Genomic DNA, 13,948 nt, shown 5'->3' with positions numbered 1-13,948 from the left:
GGCCACCTGCTGGGTGGGACCCCTGGCCCCTGTGCGCAGGGAAGGCTGAGACCTGTTCTTGGCTTTGAAGGAAGAACAAATTGAAATGCTCGAGGAAGGAGCTGGGTGTGTCGGGAATGGTGGTCCTGAGGCACAGCGTCTCCCCCGGCGCTGAGCACAGTCCAGGCTGTCCCCTGACAAGGCAGCTCATCCCCGCTCTCAGCAAAGACAGGCAGCCGTGCGGGGCGGGGACAGGCCGCTGGGCGCCCAACTCAGGCGGTCAGTTCACAGTGGTTGAAATTCGTGCATTTAATTTTTTTGTCTGAAGAGCTACCTGGGTATTACTACGACCCTGAGAAGAAACGCTACTTCCGCTTGCTCCCTGGACATAACAACTGCAACCCCCTCACCAAAGAGAGCATCCGGCAGAAGGAAACGGAGAGCAAGAGACTGCGGCTGCTCGAGGAAGAGGACAAGCAGAAAAAGGTGGGCTCCTCACCCCTTTGTCCCCGGTCCTCTCTGCTCCTGCCAGCACCCGTCCACTGTTGAAAAGGCCGCCGGTGAGAGGCCCCGCCACCCTTGGCAGACGCACTTCAGGGGGTGTGGCCCCTGCTTTTCCCTGACAGGAAGATGAAGGCAAGAATAAGAACAGCCAGGAGCCCCTCCTCCCATCCGCCTTTTCTTGTTTGCTACGTTTCTTCAGCAGTTTTTTTTTTTCTTCTTTTTTTTTTTTTTTTTTTTTGAGACAGCATCTCTGTTGCCCAGGCTGGGGTGCAATGGCACAATCTCAGCTCACCGCAACCTCCTCCTCCCAGGCTCAAGCGATTCTCCTGCCTCAGCATCCGGAGTAGCTGGGACTACCGGTGTGTGCCACTGCGCCCGGCTAATTTTTGTAATTTTAGTAGAGATGGAGTTTCACCATGTTGGCCAGGCTGGTCTCGAACTCCTGACCTCGGGTGATCTGTCCGCCTCAGCCTCCCAAAGTACTGAGTTGCAGATGTGAGCCACCACATCTGGCCTTCCTCAGCAGTTCTAACATTTTGTCTTTCCTGAAGGAATCTTGGAAGGCAGTGTGATATAATTTCAGTAACTATTTTTTTGTTTTTTGAGACAGTCTCCCTCAATGCCCAGGCTGGAGTACAGTGGCGCCATCTCAGCTCACTGCAACCTCCAACCTCCCGGGTTCAAGTGACTCTCCTGCTTCAGCCTCCAGAGTAGCTGGGATTACAGGCGCCCACCACCATGCCCAGCTAATTTTTTTTTTTTTTTTTTTTTTTTTTTTATAGAGATGGAGTTTTGCCATGTTGGCCAGGCTGGTCTCGAACTCCTGGCCTCAAGTAATCCGCCCATCTCAGCCTCCCACAGTGTGGGATTACAGACATGAGCCACCATGCCCAGCCCAACTGTCTTTTTTAAAGAGAAGACCAGGAGGCATGGTTTGGAGTACAGGCCATCTTGACAACAGATCTAGATGCCGGGATATTTTGTTGTCAAGGTAGGCAATGGAACGGAAAGTTCCAGTCTCGGGTCACCACGAGGGGAATGGAGAGCAGGCGCAGACCTGGTTCCAGTCCCATTGCTGCACTCACACGCCTGGTGGCTCCGGCACCTGGGTGTATATGGATGGGGAGCTCGGGCAGAGTTGAAGGGCAGACTTTCCCGCTCTTCCTTTCTTGTGCTGGGCCTTTCCTCTTGCCAAGGAAAGGAGATTGGAGAGGACACCATCGGATTTTTAGGCATATAATTTCTGTCAGTTTAGTTCCTGTTTCCTTCATTGCATCCTGTGGAACTAAAAACATATTCTCCATTATCCCATAGCAAATAAATCTTCACCAAATTGTTCTCTTTTCTGTAATAAATCTAGATTGTCAGGAGGGGATTTAATGCATCTTCCATGCTACGAAAAAGCCAGCTGGGTTTTCTCAACGTCAGCAGTTATTGCCGGTAAGACAATACCTCATTGTTACGTTTTCTTCATGAATGTTCTTTTCTTGTTTCTTATTTTCATGGTCCAAGAAGCCAATCGATAGACAATGTGGCTACCCCGTGAGGCATCTGCACAGTCGAGGGCTGCGGTTCACACCCTGCCTTCTGCTGCTTAAACCCACCCTGAGAAAGCTGTTCTCTCTGTAGAGTGGAGGAGAAGGGCTCTTGCAGGAGGCTAGGGAGAGAGGGTGGAGTGGTTTGCTCAAGGTAAAGCTAGACAATCCCTGAGATCCCAAGCCTGCGTCTCCTGCCCCCACTGTACGTGGGCAAGTGAAGAACCCTGCACTTGAGGCGGCTTCCTGGGGGCAGTGCTTGCACCTTGGAGCAGTGCCCCTTCAGGGAAGGCCAGAAACACCGTGGGTATCAGGCAGGGCAGGCCCCTCCTCTGTTTCCCTCCTTCTGAGACAGAAAGAGTTAAAAATCTAGTGAGATCTGTTCCTCTTCATCCTTCATGGAGAGGCTCTGCCCAGCAGCGGAGTGCCCCCCAGCCCATTGTTTCGTCTCCAGCACTTTCGTCATCCCAGGAGAAGGCGCTGTACTGGGTGATGCAGACACAACTCCCTCTAACTCCCACTCTTTGACTCTGCAAATGGGCCACCCAGTTCTTCATTTTCGTCTTCCCGAGCATTCTGTGGGGAAACTCAAATTCAGATAATTTGGGATCTTGCTCAGCTCCATTGCTGAGAAGTACTGTGGAACAGGCTGACAAGGAGAGATGGGCTTCAGCAGGCAGGGAAGGGCGAAGACCCCCGAATCTTCACGGATGTCAGCACAGCATCCATGCCCTCACCCTCTGTTTCTGCAGTTTAGCCCACGAGCTGCGTCTCAGCTGCATGGAGAGGAAAAAGGTTCAGATTCGGAGCTTGGATCCCTCCGCCTTGGCAAGCGACCGATTTAACCTCATACTGGTGAGTGGGAGGGGGATGCCTGTAAATGTCTAGGATGTGGCCGCCACCCTCTGGACGCTTTGTGCCTTAGTGTTGCCTGGCTCTGTAGAAGTCAACTGCTGTGAAAGCAGGTGGCATCATCTTGGTTCTACAATTTGCACCTGCCTGCTGGCTACCGCTGGGAGATACTGAGCTGGCAGGGCAGGCTGTACGGTGACTGTCACCACCCCCACTTCAGTTCCCGTCGTTTGACATTAGAGCCTGGACCCAGCCACATCTTGACTAAGAAACTTTACACAGTAACTTCTCCTTGGCTGTGTTGTATATGCAATTGAAAAGGTTCACAGTGGACCAGGAGGCATCTCATTCTTCCTAATCTGGGGCAGGACTTGGTGGCTAAACCTGCAGCCCAGTGTACCTTTAGTCACTACAGGGTAGGACTCCCTTGCTAGCTGCCCCTGGCCTCAGTGGGCATCAACACACCTCCATCACATCATTTGCAGCAGGTAAAAGGTCTTTTCTCGTTTGGGTTGGACCCAAGCTGGAAGCCGGGGTCAGCCGCTTAAACCCAGGGGCCCAAGAAATGTTGGCAGAGGGCTAAAGGGTCCATGGCAAACAAAGGGACCCTGACTCCTCAATGGGTCACGTAAGAGCAGGGCCTGCCCGGCAAGCCCTGTCCTTTCTGGAGACAAGGTGAAAGCCGGGGAGGGTAAAAGGAGGACACAGAAGCAGGAGCGCCTGGACTCAGTCATCTGCTGGTGGGACTGGAGACCGATGCCCCAGACTGACCCTGGAGGTTGACATTGCATCCTCCTGCCCCAGGGACCTCCACAGCGAGGCCCTGCCATGGGAGGGGAGTTGGGGCTGGGCCCACATTCTCCCGTGTGGCTTTTCTCTCCATGTATGCTTGGGGATATGGTTTGACCAGATAAGTAGAATCTTCTCTTGTAGTGAGTTCCCCTCAGGAGCCCCTTCCCTGGGGTAAACCGGGTGGGGATAGCGGGGGTCATTGGTGTGTGGGGTCTGGTGATGCACAGGCCGCTGCTCACAAGCCTGGACACCCTGACCCTCATGCTTCATCTCTCCTGACCCAGGCTTTCCGTGGGGTATGTCTTCCCCACCACCCAAAGTTACAGTGACTCTGGCTGGCCGGTGTGACCACAGAGTCGGAAAGTGGCTTGCCACCTGCAGAGCAGTTTTTCAGATCTGAGTCTAGTCTTAATAATTCTGGGAACATAACTTCTTCCTGAGGAAACTTTAAAAGTTGGTGCCATTTCACCAAAACCAACCTCCACACCTGTATTAATATATGCAAAACGCATAAATATGTGGAGTTTTTGCTTTGACATAGCTATTAACCACATCATGGTTTTTTTTTTTGAGACGGAGTTTCGCTCTTGTTACCCAGGCTGGAGTGCAATGGCGCGATCTCGGCTCACCGCGACCTCCGCCTCCTGGGTTCAAGCAATTCTCCTGCCTCAGCCTCCTGAGCTGGGATTACAGGCAGGCGCCACCACACCCAGCTAATTTTTGTATTTTTAATAGAGACGGGGTTTCACCATGTTGACCAGGATGGTCTCCATCTCTCGACCTCGTGATCCACCTGCCTCGGCCTCCCAAATTGCTGGGATTACAGGCTTGAGCCACCGCGCCCGGCCCACATCATGTTTTAAAATGAGAAAAGAAAAGCTTAAAATAGCCCACATCCAGCACAGTGGTTCACAATCCCAGCATTTTCGGAAGCCTCAGCAGGTGGTTCCCTTGAGCCGAGAAGTTCGAGACCAGCCTAGGCAACACAGGTAAACTCTGTCTTTATATGAAAAATATAAATCAGCTGGGCATGGTGGTATGTGTGTGTACTCCCAGCTACTCAGGAGGCTGAGGTGGGAGGATCACTTGATCCCAGGAAATCAAGGCTCCAGTGAGCCATGATTGTGCCACCATACTCCAGCCTAGGCAATGGATGAAGAATGTCTCAAAAGAAAAATATATTGGGCCAGGCACAGTGGCTCACACCTGTAATCCCAGCACTTTGGGAGGCCGAGATGGGAAGATCACTTGAGGTCAGGACCAGCCTGACCAACTTTGTAAAACCCCATCTCTACTAAAAATAAAAAAATTAGCTGGACATGGTGGTGCACACCTGTAGTCCCAGCTACTCAGGAGGCTGAGGTGGGAGAATAGCTTGAACCTGGAAGGCGGAGGTTTCAGCGAGCTGAGATCACACCACTGCACTCCAGCCTAGGCAACAGAGTGAGACTCCCTCTCAAAAAAAAAAAAAAAAAAAAAAAAAAAAAAATTAAGCTGCATCCTGAGACAGGCATGGTGGCTCACACCTATAATCCCAGCACACTTTGGGTGACTGAGGCAGGAGGATCACTTGAGGCCAGAAGTTCAAGACCAGCCCGGACAACATAGTAAGACCCTATCTCTACAAAAAATATAAAAGTAGTCAGGCACAGTGGTTCATGCCTGTAGTTCTAGCTGCTCAGGAAGCTGAGGAGAGATGATCACTTGAGCCCAGGAGTTCAGGGTTATCATAAGCTGTGGTCATGCCACTGCACTCCAGCCTGGGTGACAACAGAGTGACACATGGTCAGAAAGTCTGAGCTCTACACAGGGACCTCAAATTAAAAAAAAAAAAAAAAAAATAGCCTATATTAGCCGGGCGCAATGGCTCATGCCTGTAATCCCAGCACTTTGGGAGCTTGAGGCGGGCAGATCACCATGTCAAGAGTTCAAGACCAGCCTGGCCAACATGGTGTAAAACCCTGAAATACTAAATATACAAAAATTAGCCAGCGTGGTGGTAAGCACCTATAATATAAGCTACTCAGGAGGCTGAGGCAGGAGAATTGCTTGAACCTGGGAGGTGGAGGTTGCAGTGAGCTGAGACCGTGCCATTATACTCCAGCCTGGGCAACAGAGCAAGACTCCATCTCAAAAACAAAAAAACTACAGCCTACATCTGAATGCAGTCTTTTTCTATTGCACATTTTATTCAATGCAATGGTTTTTTTTCCATGGTGCTAAAAAAAATCGTGCCTGTGTAATAGGAACTAGCATTTTTCTTGTTGCTGCACAGCCTTCATGGTGGCACATGGCATATTCCTCTGGATGGATGCTGGGACTCCTTCAAACCCGCTTCTGAGTGAGGTCCCTGTGTAGAGCTCAGACTTTCTGGCCATGTCCCATCATTGCCATTCTCATCCTTCCTCTTGAGTTGTTAGATCAGACACCTGCTGGCTTTGCCCAGAGTTGGCTACACGGAGTTGGAGAAGCTGAGGTCATCTCCACACTCACACATGGCAAGGAGCTCTCACCTAGTGAAAATGCTCAGAGGATGGGGGGCCAGGAGAGACGGGCAGGTCCCTCTTAGGCAACCCACCAGAGCCTGGGAGGTCACCCAGTGCCCCCTTCCCTTCTCCAGGCAGATACCAACAGTGACCGGCTCTTCACAGTCAATGATGTCAAAGTCGGAGGCTCCAAGTATGGCATCATCAATCTGCAGAGTCTGAAGACCCCCACGCTCAAGGTGTTCATGCACGAAAACCTCTACTTCACCAACCGGAAGGTACAGTGCCCGTCCCTGTGGCCTTGCTGCACACTCGGCCCTGGGGTAGTTGGCCAAATTTAGAGTAGAGAGCGATTGGGAAGAGGGCAGAAGATGGTTACCTCATTTTCCCACAAGACTTGATTTTTACCTGAGCCTAGGAGTTTCAAACCAACCTGAGAGCATAACGTGGTGAAACCTTGTCTCTACCCAAAAAAAAAAAATTAGCCGAGTGTGGTGGCGCATACCTATAGTCCCAGCTACTTCGGGGTCCAGTGGGGAAGCGAGGTGGGAGGGTCACCTGAGCCCAGGAGATCAAGGCTGCAGTGAGCCGTGATCGTGCCACTGTACCCCAGCCTGGGTAACAGAGCAAGAGCCTGTCTCAAAAAAAGGATTTTTAGGCCAGGCACGGTGGCTCAAGCCTGTAATCCCAGCACTTTGGGAGGCCGAGGCGGGTGGATCACGAGGTCAAGAGATCGAGACCATCCTGGTCAACATGGTGAAACCCCGTCTCTACTAAAAATACAAAACATTAGCTGGGCATGGTGGCGCGTGCCTGTAATCCCAGCTACTCAGGAGGCTGAGGCAGGAGAATTGCCTGAACCCTGGAGGCGGAGGTTGCGGTGAGCTGAGATCACGCCATTGCACGCCAGCCTGGGTAACAAGAGCAAAACTCCGTCTCAAAAAAAAAAAAAAAGAAAAAAAAAGGATTTTTAGTTGCTGAGAACCCACAGGGAAAGAAAATGGCCCCAGAAGTTTCTTGTCTTGGAAAAGAAAATGAAATTAGATGGTCGGAGTAGTTTGAAGCAGCGCTTCTTTAACTGATCTCAAGACTGTCCCTCCAGGGGTCCAGGAGTTGATCTGAAAAGGCCCACACCAGGGCAGAGTTCCTTGGACATGGGCCACAGTGACCGGGGCCTGGATGGGAGGGGTCCTGCCCTGTGTGTCAGAGTGATGTGTCATCCAGCCAGTCTGCGGCCGCACTGAGGCTTCAGTCCGTAAGAGGAGCTTGCTGTCTAGGGAGCAGCCTTTAAGTTGCAGTGGGGTGATGGCAGCATCTGTGAGAAACTGTGACCTCCTATTCAACTGGGACGTAAGCCACAAGATGGATAGCAGTTGAAAATGGTTTCTGGGTGAAGAAAGACACACCTTCAGAGTTAGGCTTATCTCCTGCCATTGTAGAGAATTCAGCCCTATCCAGAGGGTATGCCAGATACACCAAATGTCTCCCCATGGGACTGTTGAAGGGCACAGGGGTCACTTCCCATCCTGCGCAGTGCCCTGCCCTCACAACGGTTGTTCCAGCCCATTTGAAGAGGAGCAAGACCTGAAGAAAGATGTTGTGTCCCCACAGGTTATGCCACAGTAAAGCATTTTACTGTAGCATAACTTTCCATCTCCCTGTGTGTTTCCTCACCAGGTGAACTCGGTGTGCTGGGCCTCGCTGAATCACTTGGATTCCCATATTCTGTATCCTTTGGCAGAGGAAGAGGTTTGGTGGGCAGGCCACACCCTGATGTGGGCCCGGGCATCTGTAAGCTTCTTGACATGGCATCTTAGTGACCAGACGGCCAGGCCTTTGTCCACTTACATCTCACGTTTTAGAAACAGGCAGCATACCTGGCTAAAACACAAGGACACCCGTGAAGCACAGAGAAGCAGCTGAGGTCCCATCATGGTAGTTTCTCAAGATGACATTGATGTCATTGTGTGCCAGACACTGTCTGAACCTTCACATCCATGTGTGGAGACAAGATGGGAACTCAGGCAGTCTGGCTCCAGAGCTGGCCCATTCTACCACTGCGGCGTGTGACAGAGGCTGTGGGTTCGCTACACAGACCGTATTCCTGCCGGAGAGCTGGTGCGGTAGCAGAGGGGCAAGTGGAAAGGAGCAGCACAGCCTGGGCAGGAAGCCCGGCTCCTCCTGGGGCCAGGCAGGAAAGCAGTGTTCAGGAGGGCCGGGTCAGAGAGGGGGTTCTTTTGGCAGTGGACATGGGTCTGTGAGTTCTGGGCGTCAGGTCCCTGCCAGCAGCAGCTTCATAGAGCACTAATCACACTAGTCTCTGCCTTCCTGAAGAGCAAGCAGAGTCACTTTGACGGGAGCACAGTAGTACAGTGTCGTGGTCCCTGGCCTCTGGGACCTCTGGGGGCACAAGACTTGATCACCCAAAGCCACGTTAATGATTCTTGTCCTCTGTTCATTCTCATGTTAAATGTGTTCTAGGCTGGGTGCAGTGGCTCACATCGGCTCACACCAATAATCCCAGCACTTTGGGAGGCTGAGGCGAGTGGATCAGGAGTTCGAGATTAGCCTGACCAACTTAGAGAAGCCCCGTCTCTACTACAAAAAATTAGACCCGGTGTGGTGGCAGGTACCTGTAATTCCAGCTATTCAGGGAGGCTGAGGCAAGAGAATCACTTGAACCTGGGACGTGGAGGTTGCGGTAAGCCGAGATCGTGCCATTGCTCTCCAGCCTGGGCAACAAGTGTGAAACTGTCTGAAAAAAAGAAAAAACAGTGTGTTCTGGAAACTACGTGACCACTCATTGTATTTAACGCCTACTTCTTGAGTTGTCATGAGATTAACATTAGTTAGCTCCTGTGAATGCACCGAGCAGTTTCTGGCACATCGTTGGTCCTCAACAAATAACTGAATCAGAGTCTTTTTAAAATTTTATTTGTTTCACAGCACTCTATTTCAAAGGAGTTTTTTGGGTTTTATTTAATTTTTTTTCAGAGAAGGGGTCTTGCCCTGTCACGCAGGCTGGAGTGCAGTGGTGCAGTCATAGCTCACTGCAGCCTAGAACTCTGGGCTCAAGTGATCCTCCTGCCTCAGCCTCCCAAGTCACTGAGACTATTGGTATGCACCACCACACCCAGCTTACATTTCAAAGGGTTTTAAAGCCTAAAGTACATTAGCAACCTGATTATAAATTTATGTAAGGCACTGTAGAAGCTATGTGTGTCCTCTAAATTGAAATTTGTATGTGGCTTTCATTTGACGGGGTTCTGTAGGCTGATGAGACCGACCACCTGTTACTGTGATGATCTAGAGGGCCAAAGAGGCCAAGCTCTGCAGACAAAAAACAAGAACCTCGCTCTCACTTCCAGTCTTTTAAAACAGCGTGGTGTTCTCATGTTTCTGTGGGCTAAGGAGGGGGAAGAAAAAATCTGTGTAATTGGGCTTAAAGGGACGGATGGTCTGTTGTAGCTTCATCTGTGGCTTGTGTTTCTAGTAATCTTCGGGCTTTTGTGCTAAAGATTTATTTATTATTGTTATTTTTTGAGACAGAGTTTCACTTTAGTCGGCCAGGCTGGAGTACAGTGCCGCAATCTCAGCTCACTGCAACCTCCTCCTCCCAGGTTCAAGTGTTTCTCCTGCCTCAGCCTCCCAAGTGGCTGGGACTACAGGCACCCACCACCACGGTCAGCTAATTTTGTATTTTTAGTAGACAGGGTTTCACCATGTTAACCACGCTAGTCTTAAACTCCTCATTTCAGATGATTCGCCCGCCTCAGCCTCTCAAAGTGCTGGATTACAGACATGAGCCACCATGTTTGGCCTGTGCTAAAGGCTTTTTGTGCTGCTTCAGAAGTTCAGAGAACTTTTTCCCTTTAGAGAAATGATATCCTGTTCAGACCCGCACTCTGCATTTTCCCTGCAAGAGTGGTGGGAAGTTAGATGGAATTCTTTCTACACTTACTGGGCCCTTAGTTACCCTGCAGCCTGTCAAAGGATTGAATCTTAGCCTGGCCCCATAAGTTTGTGTATAAGCAAGCTGGAATTCAGCAACAGTAACTAAAGTGCACATCCCACTTTCTTCACTGCTTGCCCTCCAGTCCCAGAAGGAAAATAAGTTGATTTGGTGACAGTGTTCTTATTTACAGTTTCAGCAGCCTCTCTGTCCTGGAGATAACTTAACTTGGAGCTTAACACCCAAAACGGTATGTCACATACATATCACATATTCAGATGGTCAAGAATGTTAGCTGGCCAGGCACAGTGGCTCACACCTGTAATCTCAGCACTTTGGGAGGCCAAAGTTGGGGGATTGCTTGAGGCCAAGAATTGACCCAGCCTGGGCAATACAGCAAGACCTCCTCTCTACCAAAAAAATTTTTTTTTCAATTAGCTGGGCATTGTGGTACATGCCTATAGTTCCAGGTACTCAGGAGGCTGAAGGAGGAGATCACTTGAGCCCCAGAGTTCAAAACTGCAGTGAGCTGTGATCACACTACTGCACTCTAGCCTGGGCAAAAGAGAGAGACTATGTCTCTTAAAAAAGAGAGAGAGAGGGCGTGGTGGCTCACACCTGTAATCCCAGCACTTTGGGAAGCCAAGGCGGGTGGATTACCTGAGGTCAGGAGTTCGAGACCAGTCTGACCAACATGGTGAAACCCCATCTCAAAAAGAAAAAAGAGAAAAATGACTGAGCATGGTGGCTCATTCCCATAATCCCAGCACTTTGGGAGGCCGAGGCGGATCACTTGAAGTCAGGAGTTCAAGACCAGCCTGGCCAACATGGTGAAACCCCAGCACTACTAAAAATACAAAAAGTAGCTGGATGTGGTAGTGCATTCCTGTGATCACAGCTACTGGGGAGGCTGAGGCGGAAGTTGCAGTGAGCCAAGATTGCACCACTGCACTCCAACGTCAGTGACAGAGCAAGACCCCATTTCAAAAATATAGATACAAATAAAATTCTTAAAAAGATTTTTTAAGTTACCTGATTGATTTTTAGATGTTTACATTTTCCAGTGGGGAATGTGTGTGATCATTCAGCCAACACCTGTCGAGCATATGCAGTCACAAGGAGCTAGAAACGGGCAGCTCCACAGGTCATCAGTTCGGGAGGAGAGCCGTGTGCAGGAGGGACTGTAGCAGCCTTCCTGGAGTGAGACCCACGAGGACAGGAAGAGGCCAGGGACCCCTAATCGAAGGAAGAGTTGGGAGAAAGCTTACTATGTTTGGCAGCAGTTTGATACTCACGATGTCTCTGGCTAGGGAGGAGGTCCTTTCAAGACTGAATTTTACTCAGGGCTCTGGGATATCCCAGGGGGTTGGGATTGTGGAGCCATTTTTGAAAATGATTCCTTTGGTGACATTTTTGGGGGCTAGACAGGCGAAAGCAAGTCCTCAGACAGAAGCTGCTGCAAGGCTAAGGGCAGCGGTGAGAGTGTGAACTGAGACAGCAGGAGCGGAGGGGCGGGCACCGAGGGGCAGGCGCAGGTTCTAGCATGGGCATCCTGTGATAGGAGAAGGTCCAGGACAACCCAGAGAGGGGTGGGTTGAGGCTAAGCAGTGTGTAGTAGAAATCGGGCTACATGGCCATAGGGCAGAACTGGAACATTTCCATCAGATTTAGAAACTAGGAGCTCATTGAAGAACATTCCTCTGGGAAGGTGAGGGTCAGGCCTGGATTTCAGTGGAGGAAAGACGAGGGAGTAAGAATGAATATCGGCTCCTCTGGAGAGAAGTTTGGCTATCAGAGGGAAAGGTGAGGAACCACATCAGTCAGAAGACACACACGTAGGCAAGGGTATAAGGGGGCAGTTCAGAGAGGGAAAGCCAATGACTACGATCATGTGAACAGAGACACCCACATGTAGTCAGGGAAATGCAAATTAAAGCCGTGAGGTGTCACCTTGTATCCGTTCAGATAAGCAAAAATTTTAAGGGCTGGTAGTGAGTTATTCTGTATAATGCATTTCTGGTTTTTGGGTTTTTTTAATGAATGCTGCTTTATATTGTTTATTGACAAATTATGTCGTGAAAATACAGAATGGCTTAGAAGAACTTATACCAATTTGAGAAGAAAAGTTCTGTCTGGGCAGAGGAGAAAGGAGAATTGGCCTAGGGAGAGATCAGAGAGGGCTTTTTGATTTTTTTGTTGTATTTTATTTTTGAGACATGGTCTTACTGTGTCACTCAGGCTGGAATGCAGTCACATGATCACAGCTCCCCAAAGCCTCAACTTCTAAGGCTCAAGCAATCCTCCCACCTCAGCCTCCCAAGTAGCTGGCACTTCGGGCGCACACCGCAACGCCCAGCTAGTTTTTGTATTTTTTGTAAAGACAGGGTTTTGCCATGTTTCCCAGGCTGGTGTCGAACTCCTGGGCTCAAGTGATCCTCCCGCCTCAGCTTCCCAAAGTGCTGGGATTACATAGGCAGGAGCCGCCACACCCAGCTTTTAACTGTATCTGATTTTTTTTGCCCTTTAAAAAAATTCTGAAGCTAGGCCGGGCGCGGTGGCTCAAGCCGGTAATCCCAGCACTTTGGGAGGCCGAGGCAGGGGGATCACGAGGTCAAGAGATCGAGACCATCCTGGTCGACATGGTGAAACCCCGTCTCTACTAAAAATACAAAAAATTAGCTGGGCATGGTGGCACGTGCCTATAATCCCAGCTACTCAGGAGGCTGAGGCAGGAGAATTGCCTGAACCCAGGAGGCGGAGGTTGCGGTGAGCCGAGATCGTGCCATTGCACTCCAGCCTGGGTAACAAGAGCGAAACTCCGTCTCAAAGAAAAAAAAAAAATTCTGAAGCTAAATGTGGACAGTGTGAACGCATATTCCATCTGGACGTTGGGGGTTACTCTCTGTCCTGCTTTGTGCTGTATAACCTTCCGAAGGGTAAATGTCCATGCTTCCTCCCAGAGGGAGGCTTGTGCTTGACCGTCCTTAACAGCTTTTTCCAGGCTGTGCCTCATGGGACTCGCAGAGACTCCAGGCTGTGCCACCCTGCTCCCAGCATCACTGTTTGTCAATAGTCACCCAGGTACAGGGTTCTCTTCCTTTGAAAAAACCTGTCCTCTGCCTCCCGAGAGCTGTGTGGGGATGTTTAGAGAGGAGGGTGGGGCCACTGCAGAGACACTGTGGGAGGATTCCCTGAGCCTGTCCCAGGGTGAGTACCAGAAGCAAGTGCTTTTTTACACCATCTACCCCGTTTTACCCATTTTGGGCCATTTCAGTCATTTCAGCAGCCAGGGTAGACTTAACGCGTATGTAAACCAAGGTGAGCTCAGAACACCGATTTGGATGCCTGTGCACATCTTTCAGAAAACACCTCTGGAGCTCCTGCATGACAGGTACTATCAGGGATGCTTCACATTCGGCCTGTATTAAGGCAATTGGATGCCTCCTTCCTGACAGCATTCTGGATAGATTACATTTTCAGTCTATCAGAAAATTAGGATCAATAACACAAGGGTGAGGGGCCTCTTAAGATTGTGGGCTTCAGGCAGACCTGGCACGGATCCCAGCTCCACCCCTTGCCAACTTGAATGGAATGTTGAACCTGTCTGAAGTGGACAAGGCCTTCCCAGCCTGCATCCTTGGAGAGAGAAACGAGGTCACACACACTCAGCCCAGTGCCTGGTGTTTCACTGCACAGCAAGCTTATGAGGCAGGAGTGTGTCTTACCACCATTTTACAGACAAGGAAACTGAGACAGAGAGCTTCAGAATTTGCCTTACAAAACTAACTTTTAGTGTCAGAAGTCAGGTTTGCAGTACCCTTTGGGGAGGTAGTAATTGGGAAAGGACA

At 50.2% G+C, this 13,948-nt stretch overlaps 1 protein-coding gene across 5 annotated transcripts in view; it reads left to right on the top strand.

Annotated features, from left to right (window-relative positions):
- DCAF4 (DDB1 and CUL4 associated factor 4) overlaps positions 1-13,948 on the top strand; it is a 55,279-nt gene that overhangs the window by 17,848 nt on the left and 23,483 nt on the right. For all 5 annotated transcript variants that reach the window (XM_010335243.3, XM_039468859.2, XM_010335242.3 and 2 more), the window contains 6 exons: positions 308-465; positions 1,844-1,923; positions 2,771-2,873; positions 6,283-6,426; positions 7,826-7,875; positions 13,102-13,181. In XM_010335243.3, the coding sequence (XP_010333545.1) occupies positions 308-465; positions 1,844-1,923; positions 2,771-2,873; positions 6,283-6,426; positions 7,826-7,875; positions 13,102-13,181 (615 nt within the window). The remainder of the gene's footprint in view (positions 1-307; positions 466-1,843; positions 1,924-2,770; positions 2,874-6,282; positions 6,427-7,825; positions 7,876-13,101; positions 13,182-13,948) is intronic.

Source organism: Saimiri boliviensis, chromosome 2 (assembly GCF_048565385.1).
Source record: "Saimiri boliviensis isolate mSaiBol1 chromosome 2, mSaiBol1.pri, whole genome shotgun sequence".
Classification (NCBI taxonomy): domain Eukaryota; kingdom Metazoa; phylum Chordata; class Mammalia; order Primates; family Cebidae; genus Saimiri; species Saimiri boliviensis.
This window is presented reverse-complemented; position numbering and strand designations above follow the sequence as displayed.